Raw genomic sequence first — 16,340 nt, 5'->3', positions numbered from 1 at the left:
TGATTCTATGAATTTCTGGAAGAAGTGCACACTGTTTTCCAACATGATCACTGCTCTTTAAATCAACATCTCATTTGTTGGGGCCTGACCCTTTGGGCATTGCAGCTCTCCAGCCTGGGCAACATCCATCTGCTCCAGGGCATGATTCAAAGTATCTCTAGTCAGTCATGATTTCAAGTGTCGACATATCTAGCTTTAATAAATTACTCTTTCTGAAGATCAGTTCTGAGGTCCCATCTTGTCTTGCAGAATTCCAGGTATTCCAGCTGAAAGGGATCCAAACAGAGAAGTGCCAGGCTCTGACAAATTATCTGTCGTAACTTGAATAGAAAGAATCAAACAACCTTTTTTTATTTTCAGTAATATGCATATAAAATTGCACAAAATATAAAAATTTAATCAAATGTGTACATAATTCAAATTGTTCTTGTATAAAATTTCCAAATGAAGTAAAACTTGAAGCCACACAAGAAGAACCAAACTGCTAGCTAGCCACCTATTTCCTCTAGTTCCTGTTGATCTGTCTGCATCACTTGGAAAGATAAAATGAACCGTCAGCATAAATCACAAACACTTTTCACTGTGACAATCATAACAGTATCAACCTCCCCTAGGCAACTAGGACAAGAGGTAATTAAAATGTCAAAGTCAAGTTAAAAATATTACTTTGAGTTTACTTAAGAGATCAACTACTCCTAAATACCTGAGTTCCAAGTGGGGCTGGGAACACTACTGGCTAAGGTGTCTGAGTTTGATTTTTCTAGATAAGCTGAAATTAACACTCAACATGGGTCTTAGTCTACAAGACAAGACACTCAGTACAAACTGCAGTACTGCACACACAGTACAATAGTCATCCTGTTCAAAAACCTGTGGACAATGAACAAAGCCTACTGCTGTGTGTCCTTTTCTCAAACTTCTGCAGGTTCCATGTTAGTGTCATTAAGAAATAAGAATTTTTGGTAACAGGTTAAAAGCACTAAGTAGAAAAAGTAACTTATTGTTGCAGCACTGTGTGGTGGTGACAATTCATACAATAACATAAACAAATATACCATTGTTGCTTTTAAGATAACTGGTTAAAATAAAGCAACTGAGGTGTTTGCTGAATGATGGTGTTGCCCCTGAATACTGTTCCAGATCACACTCCATGACTGCAGCAGAATATCTTGGAAAGTAACACACAGGCTCCATAAAAAAACAATTTTCTCAGAGGTACCACTATGAAAAAAAAACCCAAACAGCAACTCACATGGCTGTTGTGATACAGTGAATTAAGCCCTAACTCTCAGATATAAAGGACATTAATTTTCTACAATGGTTTAAGTATTTAATTTTTAATTGGGGTGGCAAGTCCTAAAAGTTGGGCCATATTAATGACAAGTGAAAGGATACTGCACGAAAAATACAATCACAATGTTTTTAAATGTACGCTACAAACTATAAAAAATAAATCATTTTACAGAACAGTTTCTATACAACAGGTGGGAGAGACTATGTCTTGCTCCAGAAATCCTTCCTCTTCTGAGCTCGTTTCAGTATCTGAGATGCAAGAGAGCTGGATGCTGCTGAGCGAGCAGAAATCTGAGACAACCTGTCATCTGTGGGGAAAGCAGTAAGGCAAAAAGTAAATAGGAAGACTAAATATACATATTAAAACACAGCTGACATTCATGGCCCACTTTGAAAGTCTTTTTATGCCCTCTTTCACAATGGATGGTAAAATAGTACCACAATACACTTTAACTCAATTACCTGGCAACTGATAAGCTGGAGAAGAACCTCACTATAAAGTTTCTATAATGCTACAAAGTTTAAGAAAGTTACATTCCCAATTCTGGACAAACTCCAGAATGAGATCCCTACTGTCACATGGGAATTGTCCAATTCTCCAAGTCATCTTTACATTTACTCTCCTGTGTCAGAAGACATCAGGAATTGTTCCTCTGGCACTGAAATCTGTATAGACTAGACGGATAATGTATTCTTGAAAACCTACTGCTTCAAGCAAATCAGACAACCTTAGAATGACAAAAATATCAGAATCCATGTTGCCAAAAGAGCCTTTCTGTGCCAAACCCAGCTAGTGTGCCACAAGCTGTTAAAAGAAATCTGTCTTCTGAAGAAAACAGAAGTTTGTCACAAAGACAAGAAGCATATTTTTAAAATGTACTTTTGAAAAGTCTTGCTTTTGAATACAGGGTCCACTTAACACACAGTGGAACTCTTCAAATGAATCAGTCTTGATGTTGCTTGTCTGATAAAGCACATTATAACTCTTCAGTAGCATTATTAAAATGTTGCTACTGCTCTGCCAAGATGCTCTCTATGAAAAATGACCTTTAATTATACCTATTCTCCTGCAATGGATTAAAAATAACTCTATCACTACTTTCCAGCCCACTCACCACTACCACGAACAAAACAATCCACAACTCAATCCAAAGAGCACCTGTACTTTGTCAGCATTTGACTTAACTTTTCGGTAGGATTTCTAAATTCTAAAAATTCAGTGATCCAAACATCCTATTACAGGCTCACACACTGTGCATAACAACTACATCCCATGTATGAGAAAACTGCTAACTGAACTCCTGCAAACAGACATGTCATTGGAGTGATTCCTAGGTTTGTATGTACATGAACAACTATAGGCACATTTCACCTGTTTCTGAAAACTGATACATCATCACACAGCTCACAGAGGAAAATAAATGAAAAAGCAGTTACAGCATTTAATCTGTGTGCAGCAAGCTTGTGGGAAGCTGCAGAGTACTACAGGATTTTGCATGTTTTATGCAGATACACAAATGCTTGGCTGAGCCATCTGCACAACCCACATATCCTTCTAGCCAACTGAAATGAGTAAAATAGAGAATTGGCCTGAACCTTGGTTAAAACCAAGGAGCAAACAGGCGTACGGGGTACAGAAAAAAGCTTTTGGTTGTTGTGGGGTATATCTATAAATAAACCACAGTCAGATACAAGCTTGCTCTGCCCATACTCTAAATCTGAACCAGACACAGGTGACTGCAACTAGCACCATACCAAGCTCAACCTCAAACACCACGCTACAAAAAAGTGTATGGCAGCTCAAGCTAATGAGGCTACAGTGCCTTTGGCTGACTCACACTGCTGAGTTTGTGTCTGCCCACAAAAGGGCCAAAAAAATGCACTGGTGAGCTGTGCACTGGCTGTTCTCCCACATTAACTTTAGGGCAAAACACTAATCAGAATAACAGGATGCCCTAAGTACCCCTAATGCACTAAGCAGAGGACAGGTATGAAATTAAAGTCAGAGGGCTCGTTTTATGCTGCACATCTGGTGCAAAAGTCTCATGTGAAAAGTCTTTTTTAAGTTGCATCCAAAGTTACTGTTGCTGCAACCTGAGCTGTGATTATTTTGCAGTTTGCTTCTGTTGCTATCAACACAAAGGCTTTAAAAATGTGTGGGGAGAAAAAAATTTTAGGTATGGAACTAAACATGCTATAGTAGGCATACTGAGTCACAATGGTCTATGTAATAGTTTATTCATATTAGTATATACCTTCATATTCATACTTCAGATTACTAGGATGTACATTTTCCAATTACTTCCATGAAAAAATGCAACAGTTATCCAGGCAAACCCATAATCCAGTATTACTTACTGCATTCATAAACCTCTCACCTCCATGCAAAAGCTAAAACTAATTCAGGTTATATATACATGATATACAATAATACTTTGGGACAAAAAAATACCTTCATCATTATAGCTTCTTTTCTGAAGGGGTAACTGGAAAGTTCTCACTTTTGGATTGCCAAGATTCACTAAAACAAAAAGTCAAAGGCAAAGTTATGAATCATTTCCAAATAGGCAAAGAATAATGTTTCATTTTTGAACATCTTAAAAAATGTTGCAACATTCCTTCCAAAATGAGAATCTTACAAATAGTAAATAAACCAAAAATTCCACCAGACTCCTTTAATCTAAGATGAGGCAAAATAAATTACTCTACCATATTCTTCTCAAGGCACCTGTCTTTGGTACATGCTCCAAGTTACCTAGTGAACTCCACTCAAGGTGCAGAACTAGAATCCAGAACCAATTCTAACCTCTCTCAGAGGAAATTCTCTGTATTTCCCATAATCTGACAACTTCTAGATCCATTCTAGAATGGAAATACTACTTTTCAGCTAATCCCTATAATCAAAGGACTGAGAATTGTGGGATCTAAAGCAGCTCTAAGAAGTCCTTCAGGAATGCACACTAAGGGGGGAAGGATTCTTTTCTTTATCAAATTTACATCCCCAGTACCCTTAAACATTGATAAAATTGTTTTAAATGCTCCAGCACAAACTTCTCCTCAGTCAAGAAAAGGCTTTTCTCAATATCCAATAGATCTTCCATAGATGGCTTCTTTGTATCAATATCCTGCAGAAATAATTAAGGAGCTTATCTCTCAGAAATCTACAACTCCTGCAAAGTAATACTACACCATAAAGATCCCAGTTCCACACTGCTGTTGGCAATTGCATCTGGAAAAGTGTCACAGCATTCAGTTGTAGCCTAAAGATGAAAAATTACCACTGTTCATGCTAAACCAAATTATTCTAATACTAAGTACTTACTGAAATTAGGAAGGAAACATTAGCCAACAAGCTACTATAATACAATGACATTATTGGAATCTGAAGCTAAGTTGGAGTGCTGTGCACATTTCCTCAGCAAGACTAAATATATAGTAGAAAAGCTTTTGTTTACAAACAACACATTCTTTGTAGAAACTGTAAGGCAGCAAGCTCAGCACTCTCTCAGCCTGGACACTGCACAGTAGTAATTTACACCCTGCAGCACTAACACAGACAGTTAACACACAAAACCCACCATTATGCTGGAACTCTGGATCCTTGAGACTCCCTTTAATAGGATAAGAGGGACTCCAGCAAGGCACAGAACAGCTTTTTCCTGACTTCAGCACACAAGTTGTAGAGGAATGCTCTTGATGGTCTGAAGCAAGTGGAACTTGTTCATCAGCAACACTGTTAGGAGGCCACTGATCCTGCCTAAGTGGCAGAGGATCCACAGCTCCCACCCCAGCAGGTGGAAAGTTCAGGAGTGAAACAGCTTCCACTTTCCCATCAGGCTAAAACACAAGAGAAAGAAAAGGAAAGGATCAAAACAAAGCATGAAAACCCAACATCTCCTATACAGCCTTCCAGTACAGATCCTCACATATGCAGCACCTGTTGGCTTTAGACTTACTCTTTTAGTACTCTCATGAGAAGTGCAAGTATTCTAAGCTTGCAAGACAGTCTAAAGAAAATCTATTCCTAGTAACAAATGTTTAACATGGTCTGAAAGTAATCTAAACAGGTCAAACAGCTTATTTTCTCCACAGCAAAAAACCTGTGTTCTTAGGTTTTAAAACACCATGACCAACTTCTCATGCAACTGTGTTTGCTTCTATTACAGAACTTACTACAGAACATATATGTACTTAGATGGTAGTTGTATTTGTAAACAGAGACCAAGCACAACCTGACAAAAAAAAAATAATCACAATTTTAAGGACGACAACCCCTAAATGTTTCTATTTCTCTTTCTAAGCAAGCTGCAAAGTAAAAGCAACACAAAAGGGAAACTATTATGGCACATTAACCATAAGCATCCAACCTCTCCCTCTTGAACTTCTTTCACACCAAGCAACCTGGAGCTGTGCCCTGTGTCAGTGGCTACAATAACATTAATGGGGAAATCAACAGCTCCTGCTGGAAAACCTTTTTTTGCAAACAGATCCAATGCATTTAGCAAAAAAAGAAAAACAAAAACAAAAAAGCCAAAGTGGAGCTCATCCAATCCCACTCCACTAGTCTCAACTCCTTTGCTTGATAACCCCAAAAAATATCCAGACATGGGCCTTTTTCAGTCACAGATACTGAGAATTTTAGGATAGCAAATAACAACTCAAGAAAACGATACCTTAAATAAATTATTCACTATTAGTTAAAAAGCACATTACTAAATTCATAATGGTAAGTCTCTTTTCTGGCTCACCTGGAAGGAGCTTCTTTTTGAAGGGTACGTTCCTAAATTTTGCTTTCTCTGTGGTAAAGACGAAGACTTGAATTTAGAAGGAGACTTTAGAACTGTATCTCCTATTGTGGTGGTGAAGATGAAAAATTATTTACTACATTAAATAACCTAATAAATTAATTCATCTATATATACCTTTTTCTTTAGTTCTTGAACTACTACTTTGCATTTAAAAGTCTTTTTACCAACAGCTGGGATAGTGAGATCACCACGAGTCCTCTGAGTTCCACCAAGTGCTGTCAGTCTCGAAGTGGGAAGCTTGTTACCTGCCCTTGAGGATACAGGAGAATCTGGCAGAGCTGCAGAAATATTCAGTGCTAAGGCATTCCCACTGAAAAAAATGACAATTGATTAAAGGATTAGCTAGAGACTCAGGAGTCTTGCACTCAAGCTTTTTGTTTCTAATCCGTTCCTACAATGAAGCTGAAGGCAAGAGAGTTAATGCCCTAAAACACCAATAACCTGTAGATAAAACATCTGCTTGCAAAGGGGAGTCCAGGATTCCAGCCCTGAGCCTCAGTTTCTGTATCTTCATTTTTTTTAAGTAACTGGCTAAAATACATAAACAGTCTCAAGCTGCAAATTCATGCTCCCTTTGATCCAATAAACTCTGAATGTATTGCTGCACAACACAGACCCAACTGGAGGGCTGGAAAAAGTACTTGCCCAGAAAACCTTTGAACCTGGTTGCTGCCAGGTGGGAGTGTGGGTTTGACACTCTTCAGTCAATGTGGTGAAACTGAAACCAAATATCTCACATTAATGTAACCACTATAGCCCCCAGGTTATTAAATAAATCAGCTCTAAAAGACTACTTCAGTCTTCTTCCTCCAGGTGCATGTCAAAAGGAGGCGGCAGCAGACCCACACTGTGCAAGGAAGCTGATCTTATCAGTGTATCTAGACAAAGAATTCCTCATTTCTAGCTCTCAAGAAGGCTCTGTATGGCCAAGCTCGGAACACATCTCAGCCCACAAAGAACCACATTGCAGGATAATAGAAAATCTTAAATGTCAGAGACACATCTATGAACTAGATAATCTCTAGAATTAGACAGAAACTTAGGAAGGTTTTCCAGATGATGGTTTTGAAAGACTGCATTTAATTTCTATTTGAATCTAGCAGCTCAGGGGTTTTTGCCTAGGTTTTGCACATACACATGTGCATAAACATATATATATTTACCTGTGTGTGTATATATATATACACATATATACACATACATATATACATCACAAAAATGTTTAGTTTTACCCTTCAATTTTATTATCTTTGGCATCCTTATTGTTTTCTTCTAACTGTTGGGCGACAACTGCAGCCTGTTCATCTTGTTTTTCTTCTTCTTCTGTTGATCGACAATTTTCCTTTTCTTCAGTTCCTCCTTGTTCACCCCAAACTAAACATCTTTTGACTGGAATAGTTAAAGCATCTGACATGTCTTACTTTCCAGGGCTGTCCTCATGTGGCTGCTTACTGGAGTCAGGTTGCTGTAGGTCTTTGGGGCTTGGTGCAGGTTCTTTTTCAGAAACTCTAGGACAACAAAGAACACATCATTTCATATCACTGATTTGCAAAATATTCACATGTCTATGTAGCACACATTCATCCAATTCAGTCCTTTGCAAAAAGTACAGCTCAGGTATTAAAAAGTGGTACAGTTGACATGATGAATGGTTAAATTGCCACTTAAGTTTTAATTGATGTTTGAACACAACCCATTTTCAAACTATATACTATGACCACTCTGGATTATCATTACCAAAAGTGCAGTGTAAATTAGGACTACTTCCAATTTAAACAAGTTAGATTATTGGAAATGCTCAAAAAAAAAAGAACTATTTCTATACATATGGACTGTCTCATGGCATAATTTTGAAAGCCAAGCAGTTTAGAAGACTTCTCTTTAGGCACAACTTTTCAAAGTCTTAAACTCTCAACTACTCACAGAAATCAGTGCAAATTAGGTCAGTGCACAGAATTGAGATTAGTAAGAGGATCTGCATTTCACAAGGAAAAAAAAAACCCAAACCAGTAAACCAAAAAATGTACCCCATACTTCACATCACACATTATAGTGTAATAAACACTACTTTACATGTCATCTCCAAACCTTTATTACAGCTACAGTTTTTAAGTATCAGATGTCAGAGAAGGCACAAATGGCTTTTTTCCCCTCCCTGTTTCAGCAATAGCTGTCTGTACATTTTACTAACACAGTCATTCTGAATTTTCCTAACAAGAGATTTAGTATCTGCTAATTCTCATAGCCTTCAAAGAAAGGAGAAAATGGATGTACACCATTCCAGTTCCTAAGTCTTCAGCTCAGAACTGAATAGTGTTTAAGACTCAACCACAAAATTAATTAATCCTGACAAGAACATCGACAACATCTGAGTAGGCAAAGCATATTTCATATCATTCCAGTGGAATGAAGAATACTACTTCAGTGTGATTCAGTGTGAGATTCTTCCAGACTTGAGTCTAAGGCTGTCACACTAAATATGCATTTGTGGAGACTTATAAAGAAGTAACTTTCTCGTCTTTCAGAAGACTGGACTGTGCCTCATTTTCAATTTGAGAAGATATCAATTGATCTATCTGTGAAAAGGTAGATGCTCTCATCTGTTCCAGAGAACTTACATATCACAGAATTGTAGAACAGCCTAGGTTGGAAGGGTCCTCAAAAGATCAACTGGTCCAACCCTCCATGGGAAAAGGGAGCCTAGATAATTATTGAGCACCCTGTCCAATTCCATCTTGAATACAGTCAAACATCCAAGATCTCACAGGTACAATAAGCTTATATTCAGCATTTTGCTCTGTTTCAAAGCTGCAGAATAACAGGCAGGAATGATGACCTTACCCAGCAAGATCTAGTGCTCTGATGTTGTTGCTGATGCCTTCTTCTGAACTGGAAGTTGAAGACACATCCCAAAGACTGTTGTTATCAGACAGGATCTGACTGAAATGCAGTCGGGAGAAGTGTGTTCCCTCCACTTGTTGCCTGTAAGCTTTGGCTCTTTCTCGAAGTTCTCTCACCTACACACCAAGGTTTCACAAGTTTTATGTCTGTTTCAAGTTCACTATTAGGCTATTACAGAGTATTTGCATTAGCTAATGGCAGCTAGAAGAGAAAAGCAAGTTATTCTTAACACGGGGCCAGCCACAGCACAAACATTGCACGCCACAGTAAAGGTAACAAAAGGAAAGCAAAAATAACAAAAGTATGTATTTACTAAGCATGTTTGAGCCATGAAGCCAAAGCAAAATTGTCAATTATTCATTCCTGAGCACAAAAATTTATGCAGCAATTATGAACAAGTGTAGGGCTGGATTCTCGTTTTTTCATCAGCACTCAAGACACAATGCTCCAAATACTGAAAGAGGAACATGGATGCAACCAACCTCCATATACCACATGGAATTCAGGGTGTTCTGAGATGCCTAAGGAGAAAAATACAGAATTATTTTTAAATCCCTTATTTTTTTCTCAAAACTGTATTGTTATTATCATCCTTGTTACTCCACTTCAGGCTAAGTAAGAAATTAAATACTAGAAACCTGTCAGTACAGCTCTATGCTGCCTCCCTGAGATTCAATAAAAATTCAGCACTAAAACAAATACATCTGCACTGGTACTTCACCAGTTTTTGCCAAGCTTGAGGAAATTAATTTAGATTTTGAAGCATCAACACTCAAAAATGCATTCACCACTAATTTATGATTATTTCAAGATATCAGATCTATGTGCACGTGTAATACTGAGTTTGCATGCTCTGTACACTGCAACTGTTTTTAGCTAAATCAATTTTAGTGAGCAGCTGAGGATTACACAAGAACTCTTGGTGCTATTGAATGTAAGACATAATAACAAAATTATTCCTTCTAGGCTATGAGTAACTCTAAGAATGAGATACAAAACTGTTCAGTCTAAATAATAAAAGCCTTCTCTTCATTTTCATGGCTAAAACTACTTAAACACACAAGCTGTCTTGTGTCCTTCATCCAAACACAATATAAGTGCAGGAAGAATAAGCCAAAACAAAATGTTTATGTTTAAATTACTAAAAATAACAGTGATATCCTGTGAATTCTGGCTTACTAAAAAAACAGTTCACAGGAATTTAGTATTTTGTCAAAGAGCAGGAAAGTAATACTGACAATTCCTCTAGCACATTTTCATAGCTTTGCTTTTTTATTCTTCTTTCATGATAGATTTCACATGAGTCCTCCTGCAAGGAACAGAGGTAGTGGGCTAAATTCTGCTAACCTTATTAAAAGTAACTGGATGCAGCAGATGGATAACCAGCTAACATCCCACAATTTGACCCATTAAACTTCCAAAGAATGGATCATTAAAAATAGAGGCTTGTCATTAGCAGAATTTAAAAAGTTTGATGTGCAAGTGATTTACTGGATTACTCACTTTACACAGAAAAACAAAAAATTAATTATGATAGCCACAACAGAAGGTATATAAATTCAGAGCAACAGGGCACTGCAGGGGAAGGAAGAATACTATGCCTCCAGTGAATTGTGAAGTACAACAAAGGACAAGCAGCTCCTTCAGTGACTCAGCAGGCAGCATTAACTCAGCAGGACACAGACCCCAGACAGTCCTACTGTGATTATGAATTGCACACATTAATTTTTCAAAAGCACAGTTCCAAGAGCTTTATTTATTTTTCATTTGACTGCTGAAAAGCAACCCTTAATAATAAATTGCAGAGAAGCAGTCTAGGAATAATCACTATGGCTAAGGTCATACCAGGATTCTATTACTGCATTTGCCTGTTTGGATTCAGAATTTCAGAAAGTCTACTTTGGGCCCAAAGTTACCTTTGTGTGGTCCCAAGTAAGGAAGAAACAAGACTGGATCAGAGTTTATCATCCAATCACTTATGCCAAGGAAGAGAAATTCTATAGGCACCTTTGGTAAGGGTGAGTCTCAGCAACACACCAGGTTAGATACAGTTTTGAAGAACATTTCTGTTCATAGTATGGGAACAGGTATGGAATCATGTAGAAACCAAAAGAACTGTTGGGCAGCATATACTGTGAAATGCCAAAGTACCTCTGTTGCTTTACAACAAAACCAATGCACTTCATGCTTTTTTCAAGTTATACATACATTCATTAATCTGCTGTTAACATATTTCTCAAATGGCTGGATTCTTTCTTTTGTCTCAATCACAAATGAAGTCTTTCATTCAGTTCCACTATACTACAGACTCATAGAATAGCATGTCCATTCCTCCTGGACCCCTTTGTTTCCAAGGGTTGTTTCCCAGGGTATACTTTGAACTAGACTTTTGAGCAGGCCAAAGTCTGCTCTTTGAAAGTTGGGGATAGAAGTTTTATTGATGGCCCTTCTTGCATCCCTGAGTATTAAGAACTCTATAATTTCATGGTCACTTTGCCCCAAACAGCCTCCAACCACCACATCTCCCACCAGTCCTTCTCTGTTTGCAAACAGCAGGTCTAGAAGGGTCCCATCCCTAGTAGGTTCATCTATGAGCTGAAGTAGGAAATTATCCTCTATGCACTCAAGGAATACCTTAGACTGCCTTTCCTCTGCTGTGTTGCATTTCCAGCAGACATCTGTCAGGTTAAAGTTACCCACAAGAACAAGGGCTGGCCATTTTGAGACATCTGTCAGCTGCCTGCAGAGTAAATCATCAATAGTTTCATATCTTGCTTATACTGTGGTGCCCAAAACTGCACAGTATTCAAGATGAGGCCACACCAGCTCAGAGTAGAGTGGAACAATCACCTCCCTTGACCCTGTGGTGATGCTGTCCCTGATGTACCCTAGGACATAGTTGGCCCTCCTGGCTGACAGGGCACACTCCTGACTCACATTCACCTTGCTATTGACTTCTGACATTTTTAAATTTTTTTTTCCTTTTTTCTTCTTTTTCCCTTTTTCTTTTATTTTCCCTACTTTTTGTATTTTTTCTCTTTTTTCTTTTTCTTCTTTCTCTTCTTTTATTTATCAGTCTCTTTCTAAGTCTTGCCATCTCTTATTTTTTCTTGCTATGTGTTATACTGACTTGTCAGAATGCAATTGTCTTTGCATACTCACCTTTGGGAGCTTGAGCCATTAGCATTACAATCTCAAAACTCTCTTATAAACACCACAATTCAAAGTTTTTGCATCTAAAAAAATACTCAAGCTTCAGGTTTTCTAAGAATACTCACCTGGTTGTGAACTTCACTCCTAATACGAGACCAAGCTCCATCTTTGTAGAAATACTGGGCTGGAGACAAAAATTTTGACCTATATTCAGTGTTCATCTTCCTAAGAAACGAAGAATGAGGAAAGGGAAAAAAAGACAGAAATAGTACAGCTTGATATCCAGAATACTCTTTGAGAGCATTTTTAAAACTATATCAACAATCCTAAGTATACTTGTACTTAAATGGCAGTGAGATGTGAAAAATGCATGCACAAACAACTCAAACCAACACAACTGTGTTCACAAGCTGTGAAAAAATCCTCATTCACAACTGGTAACCCTTCAAGTAGTTACTCCTGTTGGTTTTCCTCACAGCACTTCTATCAGAAGCTTTTGGCCTGACAGCCACATCATCAAAACATAATACACACATAAGCCTCAATGACTTCAGTGCAAAGTGCAGCATCTTGATTTAAGTCAAGAGATGAAGATACATTTAAGTAAAAATGCCTGGTTTGGCATTAATGTGTCCAAGACATTTCCTTCTACAAACTCCACTTCAAATGCATTCTACATATAGGTGTGGTGAACTGCTGGGGTAGAAACATCTGACTGCCCAAACACTGGTCAGTATAATTCATCTATGTCCTGCTGGCTTTGATCTTCAAAAGGCCTCAGTAGTGAAAAGATGGGCTAATTTTCCGTTCTGCCACACACATACATGCACAGAAAAATTAACATCATCTAACCTATAGCAGGCAATAAGCAGTACCTCACATCCTGAAGCACTGAACTGTGGATTTATCAGCTTTAATCTAAAGACATTTTTGGGTTTTAATCTTGCTTCAGAACATTACTATCTTCATTTTAACATATTCATCACTAGATGAAAAAGCCCTGTTTGTCAATCCCTCTTCAGAAATAGGACATAAAAGCCTAAAGTCAGACAATAAAGTGCACCTTGTAAAAAGAAAAATATCGAAGTCAAAACCCCCTGCATACTCAACATGTCTTTCAGTGTGTCCCTTTCTTTAAAGCTGATAGAATTCCTTCAGTTTTGATTGCAAAACAATGGATTAGCTCAAAAAACACCTCACTGCTGTGCCTTGATCCCAGTCATTCTGCTGCAAAAGCAGGCCATACAATGCAGCTTGTATACAAAGAGATAATCCTGTCTGCATACTGAGAACTTTCACATTTTGACAGCTATTTGCCCAGTATTTTTTTTTGGTACATTTTGTCTTGTGCTATCACACTGAAGGCATAAGAGGCCTGATGCCTTCCTTAGATTTGCCCTTAAATGAATAGAGCTACAGCAAATGTCAAGAACTTTACACACTACTCACTGAAAAAACTGACTACAATCTACTACATCAGAGGGCTATGAAAACTAGAATAGTTAAAGGTTTTAGCTATACTATATCCACACACTTTTTTTGTAAAGCAATTTTATTTCATAGCATTTTGGGTGATCATTTTGTAATATCCCCAATATCCAACAGCATTCAGACCTACTTAATGTCTCCTCTCCCATCTTTCATCTAATGCTTTAACACTGGCAGAAAGAATGAAAGCAATCACTGAGGCACACATTAAGCACAAAGACAGGAGAGATGGATTAATTTATGCATTTTAAAGCCTATGTCTATTCTTGGCTTTTATTTCTCTTGACCTATCTCAGATGTGAATAAAATGAAATTAGTTCGATTCCTGCAACGTAGGCATGTGGCAGAAAAAACCCAGGTACTTTGACAGAGCACAGTAACATACAGTTTCATTTCATTTCCATGCTTGTTAGATTACCCTAGCAGTGCTTGCTTTTTTCACTCAGGGACAGAAGGTGTTACAGACTAGACAAAGCAGACATTACCTACAATCACCACAGTTTTAAACTGTGAAGCAAGCACAGGACAGCAGTTTGAAAGGTGACAACAACTTCCAAAGCACTTGCTGAAAGTTTAGTAGCAGCACTGCACCAATTTAATTTCACTCATGCTAAATTTATTAATCACACTATTACTGCATCACAAAGTTCAACCGAACAGAAGTGGTTACAAAGCTTCCACTACTGCTGCACAGAGAAGAGGATGGAAACTAGTTTAGATGTGCCCACAGGAAGCTCAATCCCAGTGCTGTAAGGGGATCAAATCCAGCATGGTGTGTTTGAAAGGTCCATCATCTACCATTCTAAATATTGGGCTGCTGTAACACCTATTCACTAGCCTAGATTTTTCCTATTTTATACATACCTACGACTCGTACGTAAAGAGAGGGACTTTGGACTGATATGTTGCTTATTTTTTTGTTTAGGATGTTTCTGTTCTAATTCCCCTTGTTTTGCTGCATCTTCTGCTGGTTTTTGAAATGGTTCTTCCCTCTTACTCTAAGGCAAAGATAATTTTAAAAATACCACATTAGCTAACAATCTGAAAACCCTCATATTTCTTTTGATATCAAGCTCTTGCAAAAAGTTAATTTTATTTTAGTGCTAGCTGCTTTGCATATTCAATACAAACAAGAATGTCACATTCTTTTGTTAATACAAAAATAAACTAGCAAAATGCCAAAGCTAAGATTCTGAGTGCAACATCCAGTTAGTTAATGATCCATTTTGTAAACTTTACAATATTAATTTAATATGAAACACAAAAAGAAAATGATACCTGTGCATTCTAACCTGAGTCCAAAAAGGCAAATTTTTCATTTACTGCCATTCTGTTTTTTAAAGGATCAGATTGATTTTTTGGTTTTCCCATGAAAAGTTTTTCCCCAATTAATTTAGTCTCTCAGAAATCTCACACATGACTTACAATTTATGATCTTCACAGCTATTGTTCAAATTCAAGAAAATAAAAGCCCATCAAAATCCCCCAAAACTTTTTCAAGATATTCATTAGAAAAGAGATACTGGTATAAACAATGGGGTTTTTAGACACCTTCACCAAAACTCCCTTCTCATGCCCTCTCTTACTTCACTTTATCATCTGTCCTTGAACAACAATCTGAATTTCCAATACTAAGACCACATAAAAGCTTCCTGAAAGCTTCATGCTTTTCAAGCTTTCTTCACATCAGCTAAAAGAAGCAAAATGGGACATAAAATTCCTCACTCCCAGATGGGATTTAAAGCACTAGGCAAGTCTGTCTTTTAAATGATAAACTAAGCCACAGGCACTCCATGTTAAATACATGTTTTGCTCAGTAATGGTCTTAGTGAACATGTTGTCTGACAACAGCCCTTCCTGTTTTATCAAGAACACTGATATGTGGTCCTTCTACCTGAAGGATGGTTAGCAGGAATTTAGACAATACTACACTTGGCAGCTTGCCACAAAAATAGACATTCATTATGTCCACCTAGCAAAATAGGTTAATAGTCATGCAATCTAAATGCTCTCACCTATTTTAAGAAGGTCTTAATCTGAAACAATTCCATTTCACTAAATGGATCTTGTAAAATGGACATAGCCATGTTTCCTAAAAGTCCATTTAAATTTGGACAAGCAAGACAAATAAATGCAAGGCATTTCATAAAAGGTATTTTAATATTTTAAACTGAGTAACAGAGTTTACAGAGGCTACACCATGTCCTGTTATAGCCCCATGCTAAATACAACTAGTTACCTTTCAATTTATCAAGGCGAAGGGAAATGAACTGTAACCCCTCCTCAAGGTTTCTTCAAATTACAACTATTAGCTGAAAATCAGTTCCTATTATGGCATCTTTCATACATTAAAAATTACTTCTTTTAATTCACACTAATCTCTGATTTATGATATCAAAAAGTTTCAGATTTCCCACCCAGCTCTCCTGCACACCAAGTGACAACACTAGTACCTATGAGAATATAAATCAAAGGTTTAGATTTCAGAAACTATCCTAATGACTAAAAACCAAAGTTTCAATTGTGAACAGTAAAAAAAAAAATAAACAAATCCACTTGAAAACTCATAAAAATGCACTTAAAATGTCAATGTAAACTGAAAAAAATGAACTAGAGAAAATACAGAACTCACTACAAAAACCCCGAAGTGCAGAGCATGGACAGAGCTTTTTTCAGTCTTGCACAGCAAAACCACTA

At 37.4% G+C, this 16,340-nt stretch overlaps 1 protein-coding gene across 1 annotated transcript; it reads right to left on the bottom strand.

The window, feature by feature from the left end:
- Positions 1-1,494: 1,494 nt before the first annotated feature.
- On the bottom strand, positions 1,495-14,641 carry LOC103806709 (nuclear protein MDM1-like; the record flags this gene model as incomplete). The annotated part of the gene is given in 10 exon segments (XM_009079418.1): positions 1,495-1,601; positions 3,746-3,814; positions 4,872-5,130; positions 6,042-6,142; positions 6,266-6,411; positions 7,334-7,609; positions 8,943-9,118; positions 9,485-9,523; positions 12,281-12,380; positions 14,508-14,641. Coding segments are annotated over 10 exon segments (1,407 nt in total), but the record flags the coding sequence as incomplete, so codon positions are not given.
- Between the last annotated feature and the right edge of the window lie 1,699 nt (positions 14,642-16,340).

Source organism: Acanthisitta chloris, unplaced genomic scaffold (genome assembly GCF_000695815.1).
Source record: "Acanthisitta chloris isolate BGI_N310 unplaced genomic scaffold, ASM69581v1 scaffold25077, whole genome shotgun sequence".
In the NCBI taxonomy this organism is placed as follows: domain Eukaryota; kingdom Metazoa; phylum Chordata; class Aves; order Passeriformes; family Acanthisittidae; genus Acanthisitta; species Acanthisitta chloris.
The sequence above is the reverse complement of the archived record's forward strand: the minus strand, read 5'-3'. Positions and strand labels throughout refer to the sequence as shown.